Here is a 13,653-nt window from a genome sequence, read left to right as displayed (position 1 = left end):
AATCATACGCAAAAAGATCGTATGTAGCAAACCAATCAGCGAAACAAACCAAAAGAAATCCATCAATTTTGAGAGTACGTACGGTGACGACAGGAACAATAATCTCGGAGCAAAAAGCTTTCTCCCAGCTGCGGCGACTTTCCCGGGTTCGAAGACACATGTCATGGACATTTCCTGGAAAGTATGGGGAGAAATGAGAAACAATGGGCAATAATAAACAAACTGGATAGTAAAATAGAGAGAGAGAGACTGAATTTTTGTACTATATGCTGAACTCGCTATTTAGTTTGATCTCATCGGATGAGAGTTTGCTCGTTAATCAAAGTGTGTTTTTACACTAATTTTAAGATATGGAAGCTTGTACCAGTTTTTCCCCCATTTAGCGAGATCATCCGCTGTACTGCTAGATGAACTGTCAGAGCTGCGTTATCAACACTGCACCTGAGTGCTCTACTAAGAACATCCAGATCTCTCTGCAAATGCTGCCATAAAAACTGTCCCACAGACTGCGACGAGCATGAAGGTGTGATCAGCCGTGCGGTTGCCTTTAAAGAAAAATCGAAGATTTTTAATTGTACTCAAGAGTGAGATGGATGAGAAAAAACTTGGCTGCTTTCCTTAATTAAAACCATGTGGATATTTATTCCATTAGATTTTAGACAAAGTTATCTCCACTCGACCCGCACTGATACTCACTTGATTTGTTCTCGATTGCCCCGAGTTTTCATCTCCTTAACTTTGCTTTGTATACCCTCTGTGAATAAAGCCTCAATACTATTTTTATCGTTATTATTAGTATTATTATTTTAATTTGAGACTTCCTATCACTCTGAAAACTCGTCAGTCAAACTAGATATCACGTGATCCGTATGCTCTTCTTCTTTATATCAAATGTACATCAAAACGTTGGAGTTCCAGATCAAACTTCATTCTCTAAAGGGGTTCAGAGGGAATGCAGCTAATAGAAAAAGTTATCAGAATGTTCATTTTCTGATAGCAGCCCACTGTGTCTAAAAACTAATCACCTGTGGATTTCTGGATGCTCCCATGACCATGGCCGAGTGCATGATAATCCTCAACAAACTGCACACTATCGGTGGCATGTCTCTTTGAGGTTCTGCGTTCGTGTGTCTCGAGCCAGGTTCTCCGAGTGCATGGCCAGCTTTGGTCCTGTCTTTCCTGGAGATTGAAGGTTGAAATGTAGATACCACTTGAGTAATCACTTGCGCGTAAAAGTTCTAAGAATCGATACGTCATAAAATGTGCATTGTGAAAAATAGACAGTCTGAGACTGTTTGTGATTACTGATACAGCACAATTTTTGTAGCATTGGCCAGAAATAGAGGTTGCATAGTAACACTGGAAGGTAACGTTGTTCACAAGCAATACAAGAAATCTGCAACCCACATAATTATGAGTACCCTGTTACACAAGGGAAAGACGACTCAACAGTATAATTGACATTCAACCAATAATTAAATGGTAAAAAATAATTATGCGAACAGTAATAATGTTGATAACTATAGTAATTGTGATTATAATCCATAGTGGGCTAGCTTAAAATCCTAACTGTTCCACTATCCTCTAGGCTCGAATAATCATTAAACTACTCTTTCAGTTTTGCCTGTTACTTATAAATAATTGTAATATATAGATTTAGCCAAGCCTAAAAGCGGAGCTCTTGTTAGTTTATTTTCCAGCTCCTCATTATGATAAAAACTGTGATAAACCTCCTCAGCACTGGCTGTAGAAGAATGTTTTTTATGTTTTGAGCAAATTTTCGAAGATAGGAAATCTTTTCTTCTTCAGATGAAGCGTGCGAAATTATATTCTATTAAGCGTAACTGATAATTTTTGTGAGGGAAAATGAGCCAAAATTGAAAGAAACGACGGTAAACTACTTCGCTGGTCGATTGAAGAATGTACACGTGTGAACAGTGAGTCAGTGCAGCAATACGCCAAAATCGTATGGGCTTCTCTTATATCTTCTCTTGAATTTGCCAGGTATGACTCCTTGCCCCATCGTGTTTCCCAAACGTTTCAACCTCCTCAGTTTAGCGTAAAAATTAAAAAGAAGAGAAATTTTTAACTCGTGTTTGAACCTGTGATTTTTTTCAAATCTTTTCTCTTTTGGTTATTGTTTCATGATTGTCCTCTGGCTAGAAATACACGGCGTCTTTTTTGAGATGTTTCTGTTATTTTACTCGGTAACCTCTGCTGTAACTGCATATAATGTGGGTGTCTTTAAGAAAACTTGAGATACATCTAATACCCGGATTTCATTTTTACGTCACAGAAATCAATTCCAAACATCAATCAAATTTATTCTTTAGTTTAAAAATTGAGTTGATGTTGTTATTGGCTACATTAAATAGGTTGAAAAGTTCTAGATGGTGTTTTCTCATGTTTGCAAATAATTGAATTTACTGGAAGGTGGAGTTGTTGCACCATGTTAACATGAAACGCAGTGACAAATTTTATTGATATGCAAAAGTTTTTCATTTGACTCTCCACTGGCAATTCTTTCTATTCAGTATATTTCAACTTAACCATTTTCTACAACTTGTAAACACCATTACAAAATAATTAGTTAAGGAAATGGAAAATTTGTCACATATACTCCATGTAATAAGCTAACCGGATTGAGGGGGTGTATGTGGGAATAGGCTCTCTGGTCGGTATCATTAATTTGCTAATCACTCCTGTTTCCAATCTTTTGACGAGGTTGGGCTGTCAGGGCAAAGGAACTGAGGATTTTAGTAGGCAGTGACTTTTTTCAACCTGGAAAGCTATCATCATGAAAGCCACACTTGTGCTGGTAACTCATTATTATACCGATAAACTAGCTTTAAAAAGGATACAACATTTTATTTCGTAAATTTGATGCATAGTCTGTGCACAAAACTTTAATTTTACTATAATTTTATAGCAGCACCAATCCCTACCCATAATAAAATGTTAGGAGGATCAGAGGAAAACTATTGTTCCATATATCTGCGAGATTTTCATGTAATTATTTTAATACATGAATATTAACCGATACCAGGAGATCTAAGTATGTTCTAAAGAAAATAAAATTTGGTTGAAAAATTAGAATTCAGCATAGGCCGGATACACAAGATTCTTAGAAAAAGAAATGTGTACTAATGAAAAGGCTTGGCAAACTTTTTTACACCTGCCTGTACCTGTTTGGCACCGCATAGTAAAGTCATTGGAAGTAGTCATTATCTCGGTGTTATATGTTGAAAACACTTGCACTCGCAGATTTCCTATAAAACTGTAGTTCAAGCTTGCGATGACTTCGAAATTCAGTTGCTCACCTCAAAAGGAGAACAAATAAGTCTTAAGTTTCTCTTTATTCAGTTTAAGTGTGTGTGTGCGTTCAACCATGATAGGTGTGTACATCTTCCTTCTTCAGGTTTTTGGTCTTATCTGCGGCTATACTCACCAAACTAGTCTCAAAACCACCTCAAATGTTTCGTTACCAGATAGTTTTGCTCCCAGCAAACCTTAAAGGAATTGATATTCGAATTATAGGCAGTTTTTGGAGCCATGTGCAGACTAAGCGTTGCTCTTCTCGTCGTCGCCGAGGGCGCCGTGTTAGAAGATGTGCTTCAAACAAATATCTCTATTTGTGCATTCTTCTTCTTCTGGTTTCCAATGACATCCATAGAAACCCTGGTCCACCATTGGGAAAGAATACTCTTAACATATCTTCCTTTAACGCAAGAAGTATCGTCAATAAAAGACTGGAGCTTCAGAGTCATGTAGCGCTGAAAAACCCCGATATAATTGCGATAACCGAAACATGGCTTCATGAGGGAATAGCCGACAACGAAATCCTTCCATCTTCATATAATGTTCTTCGAAATGACCGTGGAAGTATAGGTGGCGGTGTACTTTTAGCATTTTGGTATATGTCGCAAATTAAAAAAATAAAATGCTCTCTTCGAATAGAAAATTTTTCCTCAAAGTTTTCATGATGCGCAGATAGCACTTGCTTAGATATTTCTGTAAAGAAAAATTTTGTCTTTTAGTAATTAGTAAATAAAATAACGCGTCGACGAGCTTGAAAATTATTTTGAGATGTTTGTCGCTTTTTCTAGTGTTACGGCAAGAACTGAAAACATAATGCGTTGGTGGCAATAAGCCAGAAATCACAAAAGGAGAGAACTTAAAAGTGTATTAAATGGGAATGTTGTAGTATTAAGACACCTCGAAAAGAAACGATAAGAAGTATTGGGAAACATCGTTCAAAATTGGGTCAAGATCGGAAATTTTTTTTTTGTTACTTACAATCACTCACTCACTCACTCACTCACTCATCCCCTAACATGACTCTAACATGACTAAATTTTTAAGTTGGTCATTTGAATCCATTCAAGAGAATATAGACTTCACAGTTTATATTCTCTTGATCCGTTGAAATCTCTTCCATCCTTAAACACCCTCTTTCCATCTTGGTATATTATCTTTTTCTTGTGTTTTTACCTTCCAAGTTACCATTTTCTAGTATCCTTTCTAGTGAAGTTAGTCTTTCAAATTGCACAAAAGAATACTCAAAACATCTCAACGTAGCTCCCTTTTTTGATAAAAATCCGTCCTCAACGTGAGATAGAAAAAAAGCATTATTTTCCTAAAAACAGAAAGAACATTTAGAAACGTTTAAGTTATTCAAATATGATGTGTTCACATTACTTTTCGGAAACTCTGTATTTTCCTAAGAACTTGTGCTGCTCCCCTCCTAATACTTCTCCACAATCCGGACAAGTGCCCTTCTGCATTGGTCTAGAACACTATTTCAAAACATATAAAATCCGTGTTAGTGAACACAATCAGAACCGGTGACTATGCGAAAAGTACATTGGGCTCTTTCTCTACTCGGGTAACAGGTAATTGATAACGTATTTACATCCTTCTCCCTTACCCATTGCGGCAAGTTTCTAAGAATGCAACCCTTGATTTCTTGGTCTATGATAGTCAGTAGCGGATCTAGAAAGGAGTTCAAGGGATTCTGAACCACCACCCTCCCCACTATCGCCCATCAAAACCCTGAGTACTTTCCCTCTACCTGAGACCAATATTCTGCTAAGGAAAAGATTGCATATTACTGCTAAACTTGAAGTTTAATAGTAATTTTCTTAATTTAAAGTATTTCGTGTCCTATTTAGGCTTTAGTGTCCAAATAAAAAAAATGTATGTATCTCCTTACCTCCCCGATGAAATACACATATCCGCAATTACCACATTCTGAAAGAAAGAAAGAAAGGTGTAAGATGTAATTTTAAAGTTCTCGTTGGAATACTAGAATTGTACATTCTTATTTAAGATCGCTGCTAAATTCAAACGTAAACATTTGTTAAAATAAAAAAGATACTTACCATACCACTCTCCAACCAAATTAGCGCCACTCATTGTTTTAGCGATGGCCTCCATGCACTCGAGATAGTTATCCTCGGGCATTGTTGGTAAAAAAGAATTCTGTGCCAGGAAATCAACGGAGAAATCAGATATTCTGTCAGTAAACTACTATGGAATAACAGGTAATTTAGTGTTAACAACTGGGTTGAAAACGTAAATTAGCCACCGTAAAGAGTAAAAAAGCTGACGTTTCGAGCGTTAGCCCTTCGTCAGAGCGATTGGAGGAATTGTGGGTTGTGTGTGGGTTTCTATGCAGAAAGTGGAGCTACGCCATTGGTGGGAATATGGTGACGAGCAAACAGGAATAAATTAGTTGAATGAAAAGCACTCATTGATTCCGTGGGGATTGAGGGTGCCGATTTGGAAGATAAATTAACAGTACCTGCGCCAATGTTATGCAGTAAATAACAGTACCTCCGCCAATGTTATTCACTGCATAATTTGCACTTATTGCAATAAGTAATACATCGGCGAAACAGGAAGACGACTAAGTGACCGATTCCGAGAACACCTTCGCGACATGGAAAGAAATGACAAGGACGCATCCAAACCAGTCGCTAGACACTTTAATCTTCCTAATCATTCTAAACAGCATATGGCAGTTTGCGGCCTTTTCTTACATCTAGGCTGTTCGGAAAGCCGTAAAACACTTGAACAAAAATTTATCAGTTGTTAACACTAAATTACCTGCTATACTCTCCCACCGACGCAGCACCACAGTTTCTTTAGAAACTTACCCCTTTATTACTATGGAATAAGGTAATTTGGATCAATATCAGCATCTGGGCAACTGCCCACCTACCCCTCCCCAAACCCATAACAAGTTAGGGTTAATGTTGGGTTAGGGGAGGGGTAGGTGGGCAGTTGCCCAGATACTGATAACGATGGGCTTTGACGAAGGGCTAACGCTCGAAACGTCAGCTTTAAAATTCTTTACTGTGGCCAATTTACGTTATCAACTCAGTAGATAATACCAAATTACCCTGTTATACTCTCCCACCGACGCAGCACCACAGTTTCTTTGGAAACTTACTCACTTTACTGTGAAGTTAGACATGCAAATGCTCTTTCACCGTTTTAACAATAGAACTCAGATTGTTATCCTTATCGTTATTATTTTGACCTATGCACAAAACATTTCATTTTTTCTCAGGATGACATATCTGTGTCTACTTACCTGCATGGTCGATGGATCAGTCATGAGAGCATAAAGGGGCTGAGCCAAAGATGCTGCACCAACACACTGCAAAGCTACTACTGTATGGATCACAATTTCGGCCAAGGCGTGCTCCTGCGGACTCTTTCCGTTGTAAATTTGAAGTTCCCTAAGATTTCCACCTTGTTTATTTTCAAGAAGTTCCTTGGCCAAATGTTGAGCCTAAATGATAGACATAACTTATTACAAATAGAAAACGTACCTTTCAACAGCCTAATCAACGAGAGACTAAGGAAAGAATGGTAGCGTTTACTATACAATTACCAGCTCCTCTGGTATCACACAAGTCGACAACATTTAACACAAAAATCAGGAATTGAAAAATGTGCTATTGTTCCTTTCGTTTCAAGTCACCTCAACGACAATCGATTTTGCAGTAAACATGCGTGCATGTTTTTAATTGGTCTTACCGTTTCATTTATGTGTCCTCCCTTTCTTATGAAATCATCGATCTTTACTCTCATATATCTTCTTTTCTGAAACAAGCAGGCGAGAGTGTGTCGAATCAGCGAGGAGGAAGGATGACTAAGCATACAGTAAAGAATTTAATTTTCTTTGGAAAGTGTAAATCGTTTTTCCTTACCTTCAGAGACAAATTCTGTGTCTGAACTGGAGAACAATTTGCTATTGTTATTTCACGGTATATCACCAGGAGGAGAATAACATTCTTAGAAACATCTTGTAATCCCGTTTTCTACGAAAAATATTCAAGGTTCTAAGGGTGAGGTGTTTGGAACTTCTCATGAAAGATGTTTATTTGTTGACTTATGGCCTTCACTGTTTTACAGGTACTTACACTTCGCTTACCAGTATGGTTGTGAGATGTAAATTTGTAAAATTTAACCTCTAAGTCTTCTAATATTAAGTCAAATGATTGAAGGGGGTAAGTTTCTAAAGAAACAGAGCGACAGAGGGAATGGCGAAGGGCTAAAGCTAGAACTATCAGCTAAGAAATTCCTAACGGTGGTCAATTTTCATTATCAACACTGTGGATAAAACGAATTTATCTTAAGATGAAGACTGTCTTCATAACTCAGGGGTGGATCCAGCATATTTCTTAAGAAAGGCAGCACCACAAACGAATAACATAACTGACGGGTGACGTAGCAAATTTTGAAAGCGACCAACGAAAAAGAAACCTTACGACCAGGAAATGGCATGATGGGAACTGCTGAGAATGCATGACAAACAATGCAGTCAGCAGACATTGTATAATCGTGAAGTTGTATTAGGAAACCGCATGCCATCAAATTCATTTATTGGGTGTGATATTTATCGAAACGAGTGCTAACATATCTTGTTTCATTTCTGAATGTCTGGAGTTGATACAATCCAAATCTAAAATAACCCACAATAATCCACAGCCTTCACCTTTACCAATTCATTAATAGCGAAGATAAACGGTACCATAGAAAAAAAGAATAATGGTAATAGTTACACAGTGAACACCAACCGTAATGGCTGTGACAATGTCTTGGATGTTCCCACTGATGACACTTTTGGCCAGCCCATCACGGATGGCACGATAATGGTCTCCATGAACAATAAAGCTGTCTTGGATTACATACTTCTCCTACAGATTGAAGACCAAATATCAATAACAAGCAACATGTACTACCATAAGTAAAATGTAAAAGATTGTTGCCTTCAATCATTTAAGAGAATTGTTCCATAATGAGCAGAAAAAAAAGAGGACGGAAAGAGTCTGGAGTTTCAAAAGTTCTTCCTCTTTTCCGCTCCTTCAGTCCTTAACCGTTGTGCTTTGGAAACACTTGTGGTTTTTGAGAGGTATTCACGAGGTTTAAGCATATTTGCTCTTATTGAGTACAGAGAAATTCACTTCTCACAGCAGATGGCCTGGCTTGTAAACATGTTCACTGTAAGTAGAGCACCTGACTACAAAGTCAGAACTCACCAAAATTGAATCCTCCTTGTATTTAGAGTTTTCCTTTCCTGTATACTTACGACATATGCATACTATTTTCCTTTCATGATTCAGTTCTCATACAGTTCAACGAAATCCATTCATTAATCATGCATTACCTACCCGCTGTCTGGCCTCTGGAGGTAGAATCCACGCCAGTTCCTCATATTCACCCAGAGTTCGGACACAATTCAAGCCATACCGCCAGACAAGCTGTTTAAGCAGGTAGAGCTGCGGTGTCGAACTCGACACTTCCATGCAAAGCTTCCTTGCAGACTCTAATAATAACTTCACTTCTCTCCTAGCTTCAAGGCCTTCGTAGCTGTTATCTCCTTCAATGAACAACTTGTAAAGGAACTCTGCCACCAATGATAAGATGTAACGTCCTTTAGCAACTCCATCCAGAGAAAGAGCGCTTATTTCAGCAGAATCCTCGTCACTGGCCCTAAGAGCTGTTAATGTCTCTTCGCAAGTCTTTTTAGCATGTTTGAGCTTTACTTCTAACTTCGAATCGGCAACTTTGGCTTGATATCGGCTAATGAGGACGTCCTGTGGTAAAAGCAGTTAGATTTGAGAACAGCTATGACTTGATAATACAATTTACTCCATATAATACAAGCGAAATAAGTAATATCTAGGGTATGTAGTATTAGTTTAATTTAATCACCTCCATGCACTGGACGCATAAGAAGCAGACTTCTTTGACGTGCGAAGGTTCTGGTTTTAAGTACCGAGCCCCATGAAAGAAAACTCCCAGATGGTCTTTCACCAACTTTGTCAACCTCACACTATTTTAAAAATAACAGACAATTTAGTTTATACTTATTCCCTCATTAATTGGACAATCTGATGTGATTTGGAGATAGGGACAAAGGAAATCAGACGTGTTAGGGACAGGAAAGTGAGAGTGCTCTAATTGAGAAAAAGATTGTTTCTTAATGCTTTTACCTTGAGCGCAATAGCAGCTGGAGAAGAAATGAACGCACCACAGGGGTGGGGTCAATAGCATAATCAGGGAATGGAGAGAAATCCTTTGTCTCAGTTGACTTATGACCGATAACATAATGCATAAGCAGAGTGATAGCTTCCTGTTCAAGGTCCTTTGACATCGAGTCACCAAAACAGAATATTGACACCAGCTCCATGAAAAAGGCATTACATCGGCGACGCAACTCAAAAACAGTCTCTTCATTGGTCCTGTGGTCGTAAAGAAAGCATGAATAATTACAAGCACAGCAGTAGAGTTATTTCTTTAACCTCAGATTCGATAACCCCTTCAAGTTCTGTCATAAGCCATGGTTTCCCGCCATCAGCCAAAAATAACTTGAGTTTTTGGCATTTAAAGCTGTGAGAAACTATGATTACTCTGTGAAAATATTCACAGAATATTTTCACGGAGTAATCATATTCGATTCGGCTTTTGGAGTTTTGGTTTTAATGGTGGGAAAAAATCCAGGAACCAGTTACAAAACAGGGATGTTGTAGCGAACGCACCGGCAAATTTCAAAACGGTTACATGAACCATACAATTCATTCGTAACCCGTGGTTTCTGAAACATGATCCAATTAAATTGCACTACAGCCAGCTAGCGACAACAATAATTACGCTCACAAAGCGAAACATCAAACGAGAAAATAAAACGCAAAACGTACCTGACGGTTTGGATAGAAGGGGAACACGAGATGTAGCAAAGAAACGATCATAGGAAGACAAACACAACTGTTCTTTTTGCGCGAAAATTTCAATATATGTATACGGACGCGAGAGGACTGAAGCCTAATTTGCAGATAAACCCCTGGCCCTTAAATTTTTTGAAACAGATGTTATGCAACTAACCTCGGGCACACAATTAGGAGAAGAGTGATTTCACCCCATCACATTCCCTGAAATTTTCAGCCGTGGCTGACGCTGTAACACCAATGAATACTTTAGTGGCCACAGGCCGATGACACCTTCCACAATTACAAGCCTGGGAGTGTCTCCAAATTTCACTCCGCTTTCAATTTAAGTTAAGTAGTTCAGAAAAATATCAGGAGATGGCTAGCCTGGATTTGATCTAATTCACTGAAAAACTTTTTGTGACAAGTGAGTCCAAAGACGGCTCGTGTCAGATTTTACCCGAAAAAAATTGTGGGGAAATTTGATCAATAGTGTAGTCTCTGATACTTGCGGAGACTGAGGTACCATATTAGGGAAAAAATAAGAACTAAATTGTGCATAATGTGCTACTTTACCTCTGCTTGATGTCGTCACTGTAGTTAATCAAGAATTTCTCAATGACCTGCAGCGATCTCAGCGATGAAAAGTCAGTTTTATCTCCTAAAACCTTCAGAGGAGAGCATGTTTGTTATTATCGAATTTCAATTTTTAATTGATTATTTCCTTTAAGCATTTCCTAATTCTAAACTACCTTCCACAACCTGATCACGCTCTCGGAACTGACGTCTTTATCTTTCTCTGCGAACGAAGTCACGTGCTCCGCAAAGAGTCGAACAGCTCCTATTCGCTGCCACATGGACCTGATCCACAAAAAAAGGAAATAACCTTATGATTAGCAGCACTTTTTATAAGCACTTTCTGATACATTCTACAGGTCCTCTAAACAACTTGTTAAAGCAGGCTACTACTGACGTTTTGCGTTGATAACATTTTAATAAATTTTTATGCGCAGCAAAAATACCCCATCGAATTCGACAAAGTTACTATGGCCAAAGCCTTGCAAAATTAGTTTTCTCGCGTCATTCTCAATACCTGGAATCATTTCCTGCCATTTAAATCCGCAACGTCGGTAAGAATTCTCAAATAGTGAATTTCCAACTTGGCTTGGACAAAGTAAAGATGACTGGTAAATACCTCTTTGATGACTGGTAAATACCTCTTTGATGACTGGTAAATACCGCAACAGAACGTTTAGTCGGCTTCTGCTTGTGTCAGAGTGAAAACCAACCTTAAGAAGGGAAAATTTGTTGTTTTGTTACCTGCAGTGATCAATTATTTGAGTTGATCTCTTTCCATAGCATGAACATTTCTCCGTGACAGGTCCCAACCTCTCTTTCCTCATCATGTTCTCCACCGCTGGCCTTATAGTCAAAACTCTGTCACACCAAGTTTGTTGTGTGTTCGGAGAAAGCATCCTCCCTTGTGAAATCTCGAGTGCCACAAGACAGATTTTTAATGCTAGGACATCCAAAAGCTGTAAAAAATTTGAAAATTCCAAAATTTAGGGGGAAAATCATATCATAGATCAGTTAAACAATACCAAACGTTGTACCTGAAACAGAAGGGGGGGGGGAGGGGGCTCTTGCGCTTGTGACTACCTCGCCATTACAAACAAGTGATAGTTTTAAGTTATGAAACAAGACATATAAAATAACCTGGTCTGCTAAAGGAACATAAATGTATCAGTGTAGGACTCCCTTACGAAACCTTTTCCCTAAAGTGGTATAAACTATTTTAACAGTCACTACTAATTAAAGCTTCTGTCTATATAATGTCTTAAAATATTCGAGTAAGGCATTTAAACCCACCACTTCTGGCTCGTTTCCTTGAAGAACGTTCCGCAGTCTTGGTACCAGATCTGGATTCGCTTTAACAAGAGTATCAAAACACTTCAAACGGTGTTGAACTCTACTGTGTGCAACATGAACAAGTGCTATATCAATGGACTCGTTACCATCCTCATCTTCCAGGGTAACTATTTCTCTCGCTGACGAAAGAATCGCTTCGTAAACAAGCTAAAAGAATAGAAGAAGAAAAAAGAGCAAACTTAAACGTAATCAGGCTAAAGAGAGCGTCATCACACAACTAAAAAGCTTAACATTTCTCTTCGACGTTCCCTGACTTTCCTATCAAAAGGAAAATTTCCCTCTTGTATAGTAACACATTCAACATATTTGTATCGTTTGCGATAGCTAACGTTTATAATTGAATGATTAAGACGATTTCTCATGGGAAAGGATGCGCATTGGGTGAAGAGCCTAAGCAAGCGCTACGAAAGAAAATAATAACTATTCTCCGAAGAAATTTTATATTGTGATGAAAAACACTGGTGGAAATGAAACCTCGTGTTCCATATCACTCGAAGGCGTGTACACCATGTGAACAAAATCCATCAGATACTGCAGTCCCGCGGAGTACAGAGGGTGCAATTCATCGAGTGGAGGTCCCAACTGTGAGTTACTGATCATTTCACGAAGAGAGTCCAACAGAGTGGCGCTAGAATGAGCTAAAACGGAGGAAACATTAATAAAACAGCTGTTGCTACACAGAACTAAATCGAGTCCTTCAATTTACCTCACTGACGTCATGAACACCAGAATATATCGCTCATATCCGAGATGCCCATGATTGACAATTTATTTTTAGTGATTTGTTTCATGTTTCATGAGTCTGGATTTTTAACCACAATTCCTGTTTTCGTAAACAATAGAAAATTTAAGAAAAGTACCAATAGTGGTCTTCAGTCTTGATTTACTCATATGTTGTTGATCATACACATACAAACATAAATACAACTGTAAAAAAATTGGCAAAAAAATGCAAAAAGTAGTTCATGTACCTTCGACGCTAGTTGCGTCTTTTAACAATTTTTCCACGCTTTCCTTGATAATAAACGAAAATGGAAATCGGCAGGAAAAACGATGACCACCGGCCCCAGAACCAATAACTTGGACACGTTCTCGAACAGAATTAGCGGCGGGTGATACCATGTCACGGTAACTCAGCACTGAGATGCTACGGTCGGCCAAGATCTTCAGCCACAGCCTCGAAACCCACGCGTTGTCATTCTTCAACAAGTCTAGATTGCAGTCTCTGTCTGCGAATGCAATGATCTCAGCCAAAATAGGAACCACAACTGAGAACACTCGCTGCAGAAGAGCCTTTCTAAACGTGCCCCACTCTTGCACCCCTGTTCCCGACAGAGCTTCTGATTGGAGCCATCCTTGTGGATTCGCCGCTGTTAGTTCCCTTTCCTTTAAGAGGTGGTACATTCTTTGTACCGCCACGCTTGCAAATGACTCTTCATCTTAAAAGAGATGGGAGTGAGGTTTTAAGAAGATAAATAAAATAATGAAATTGAGGAGTTGAATT

General features: G+C 38.6%; 1 protein-coding gene across 3 annotated transcripts in view; it reads right to left on the bottom strand.

Annotated features, from left to right (window-relative positions):
• The window catches only part of LOC131787478 (E3 ubiquitin-protein ligase rnf213-alpha), a 71,250-nt gene that overhangs the window by 7,863 nt on the left and 49,734 nt on the right, over positions 1–13,653 (bottom strand). For all 3 annotated transcript variants that reach the window (XM_066165818.1, XM_066165819.1, XM_066165820.1), the window contains 19 exons: positions 13,121–13,588; positions 12,624–12,787; positions 12,090–12,296; positions 11,541–11,755; positions 10,973–11,081; positions 10,797–10,888; positions 9,510–9,758; positions 9,229–9,349; positions 8,685–9,110; positions 8,091–8,210; positions 7,221–7,331; positions 7,048–7,113; positions 6,599–6,799; positions 5,382–5,481; positions 5,213–5,250; positions 4,699–4,796; positions 1,026–1,179; positions 365–545; positions 83–174 (listed from right to left, as the gene is read on the bottom strand). In XM_066165818.1, the coding sequence (XP_066021915.1) occupies positions 83–174; positions 365–545; positions 1,026–1,179; positions 4,699–4,796; positions 5,213–5,250; positions 5,382–5,481; positions 6,599–6,799; positions 7,048–7,113; positions 7,221–7,331; positions 8,091–8,210; positions 8,685–9,110; positions 9,229–9,349; positions 9,510–9,758; positions 10,797–10,888; positions 10,973–11,081; positions 11,541–11,755; positions 12,090–12,296; positions 12,624–12,787; positions 13,121–13,588 (3,212 nt within the window). The remainder of the gene's footprint in view (positions 1–82; positions 175–364; positions 546–1,025; positions 1,180–4,698; positions 4,797–5,212; positions 5,251–5,381; positions 5,482–6,598; positions 6,800–7,047; positions 7,114–7,220; positions 7,332–8,090; positions 8,211–8,684; positions 9,111–9,228; positions 9,350–9,509; positions 9,759–10,796; positions 10,889–10,972; positions 11,082–11,540; positions 11,756–12,089; positions 12,297–12,623; positions 12,788–13,120; positions 13,589–13,653) is intronic.

The sequence above is a fragment of the Pocillopora verrucosa genome, chromosome 4, assembly GCF_036669915.1.
Source record: "Pocillopora verrucosa isolate sample1 chromosome 4, ASM3666991v2, whole genome shotgun sequence".
Taxonomy (NCBI): domain Eukaryota; kingdom Metazoa; phylum Cnidaria; class Anthozoa; order Scleractinia; family Pocilloporidae; genus Pocillopora; species Pocillopora verrucosa.
This window is presented reverse-complemented; position numbering and strand designations above follow the sequence as displayed.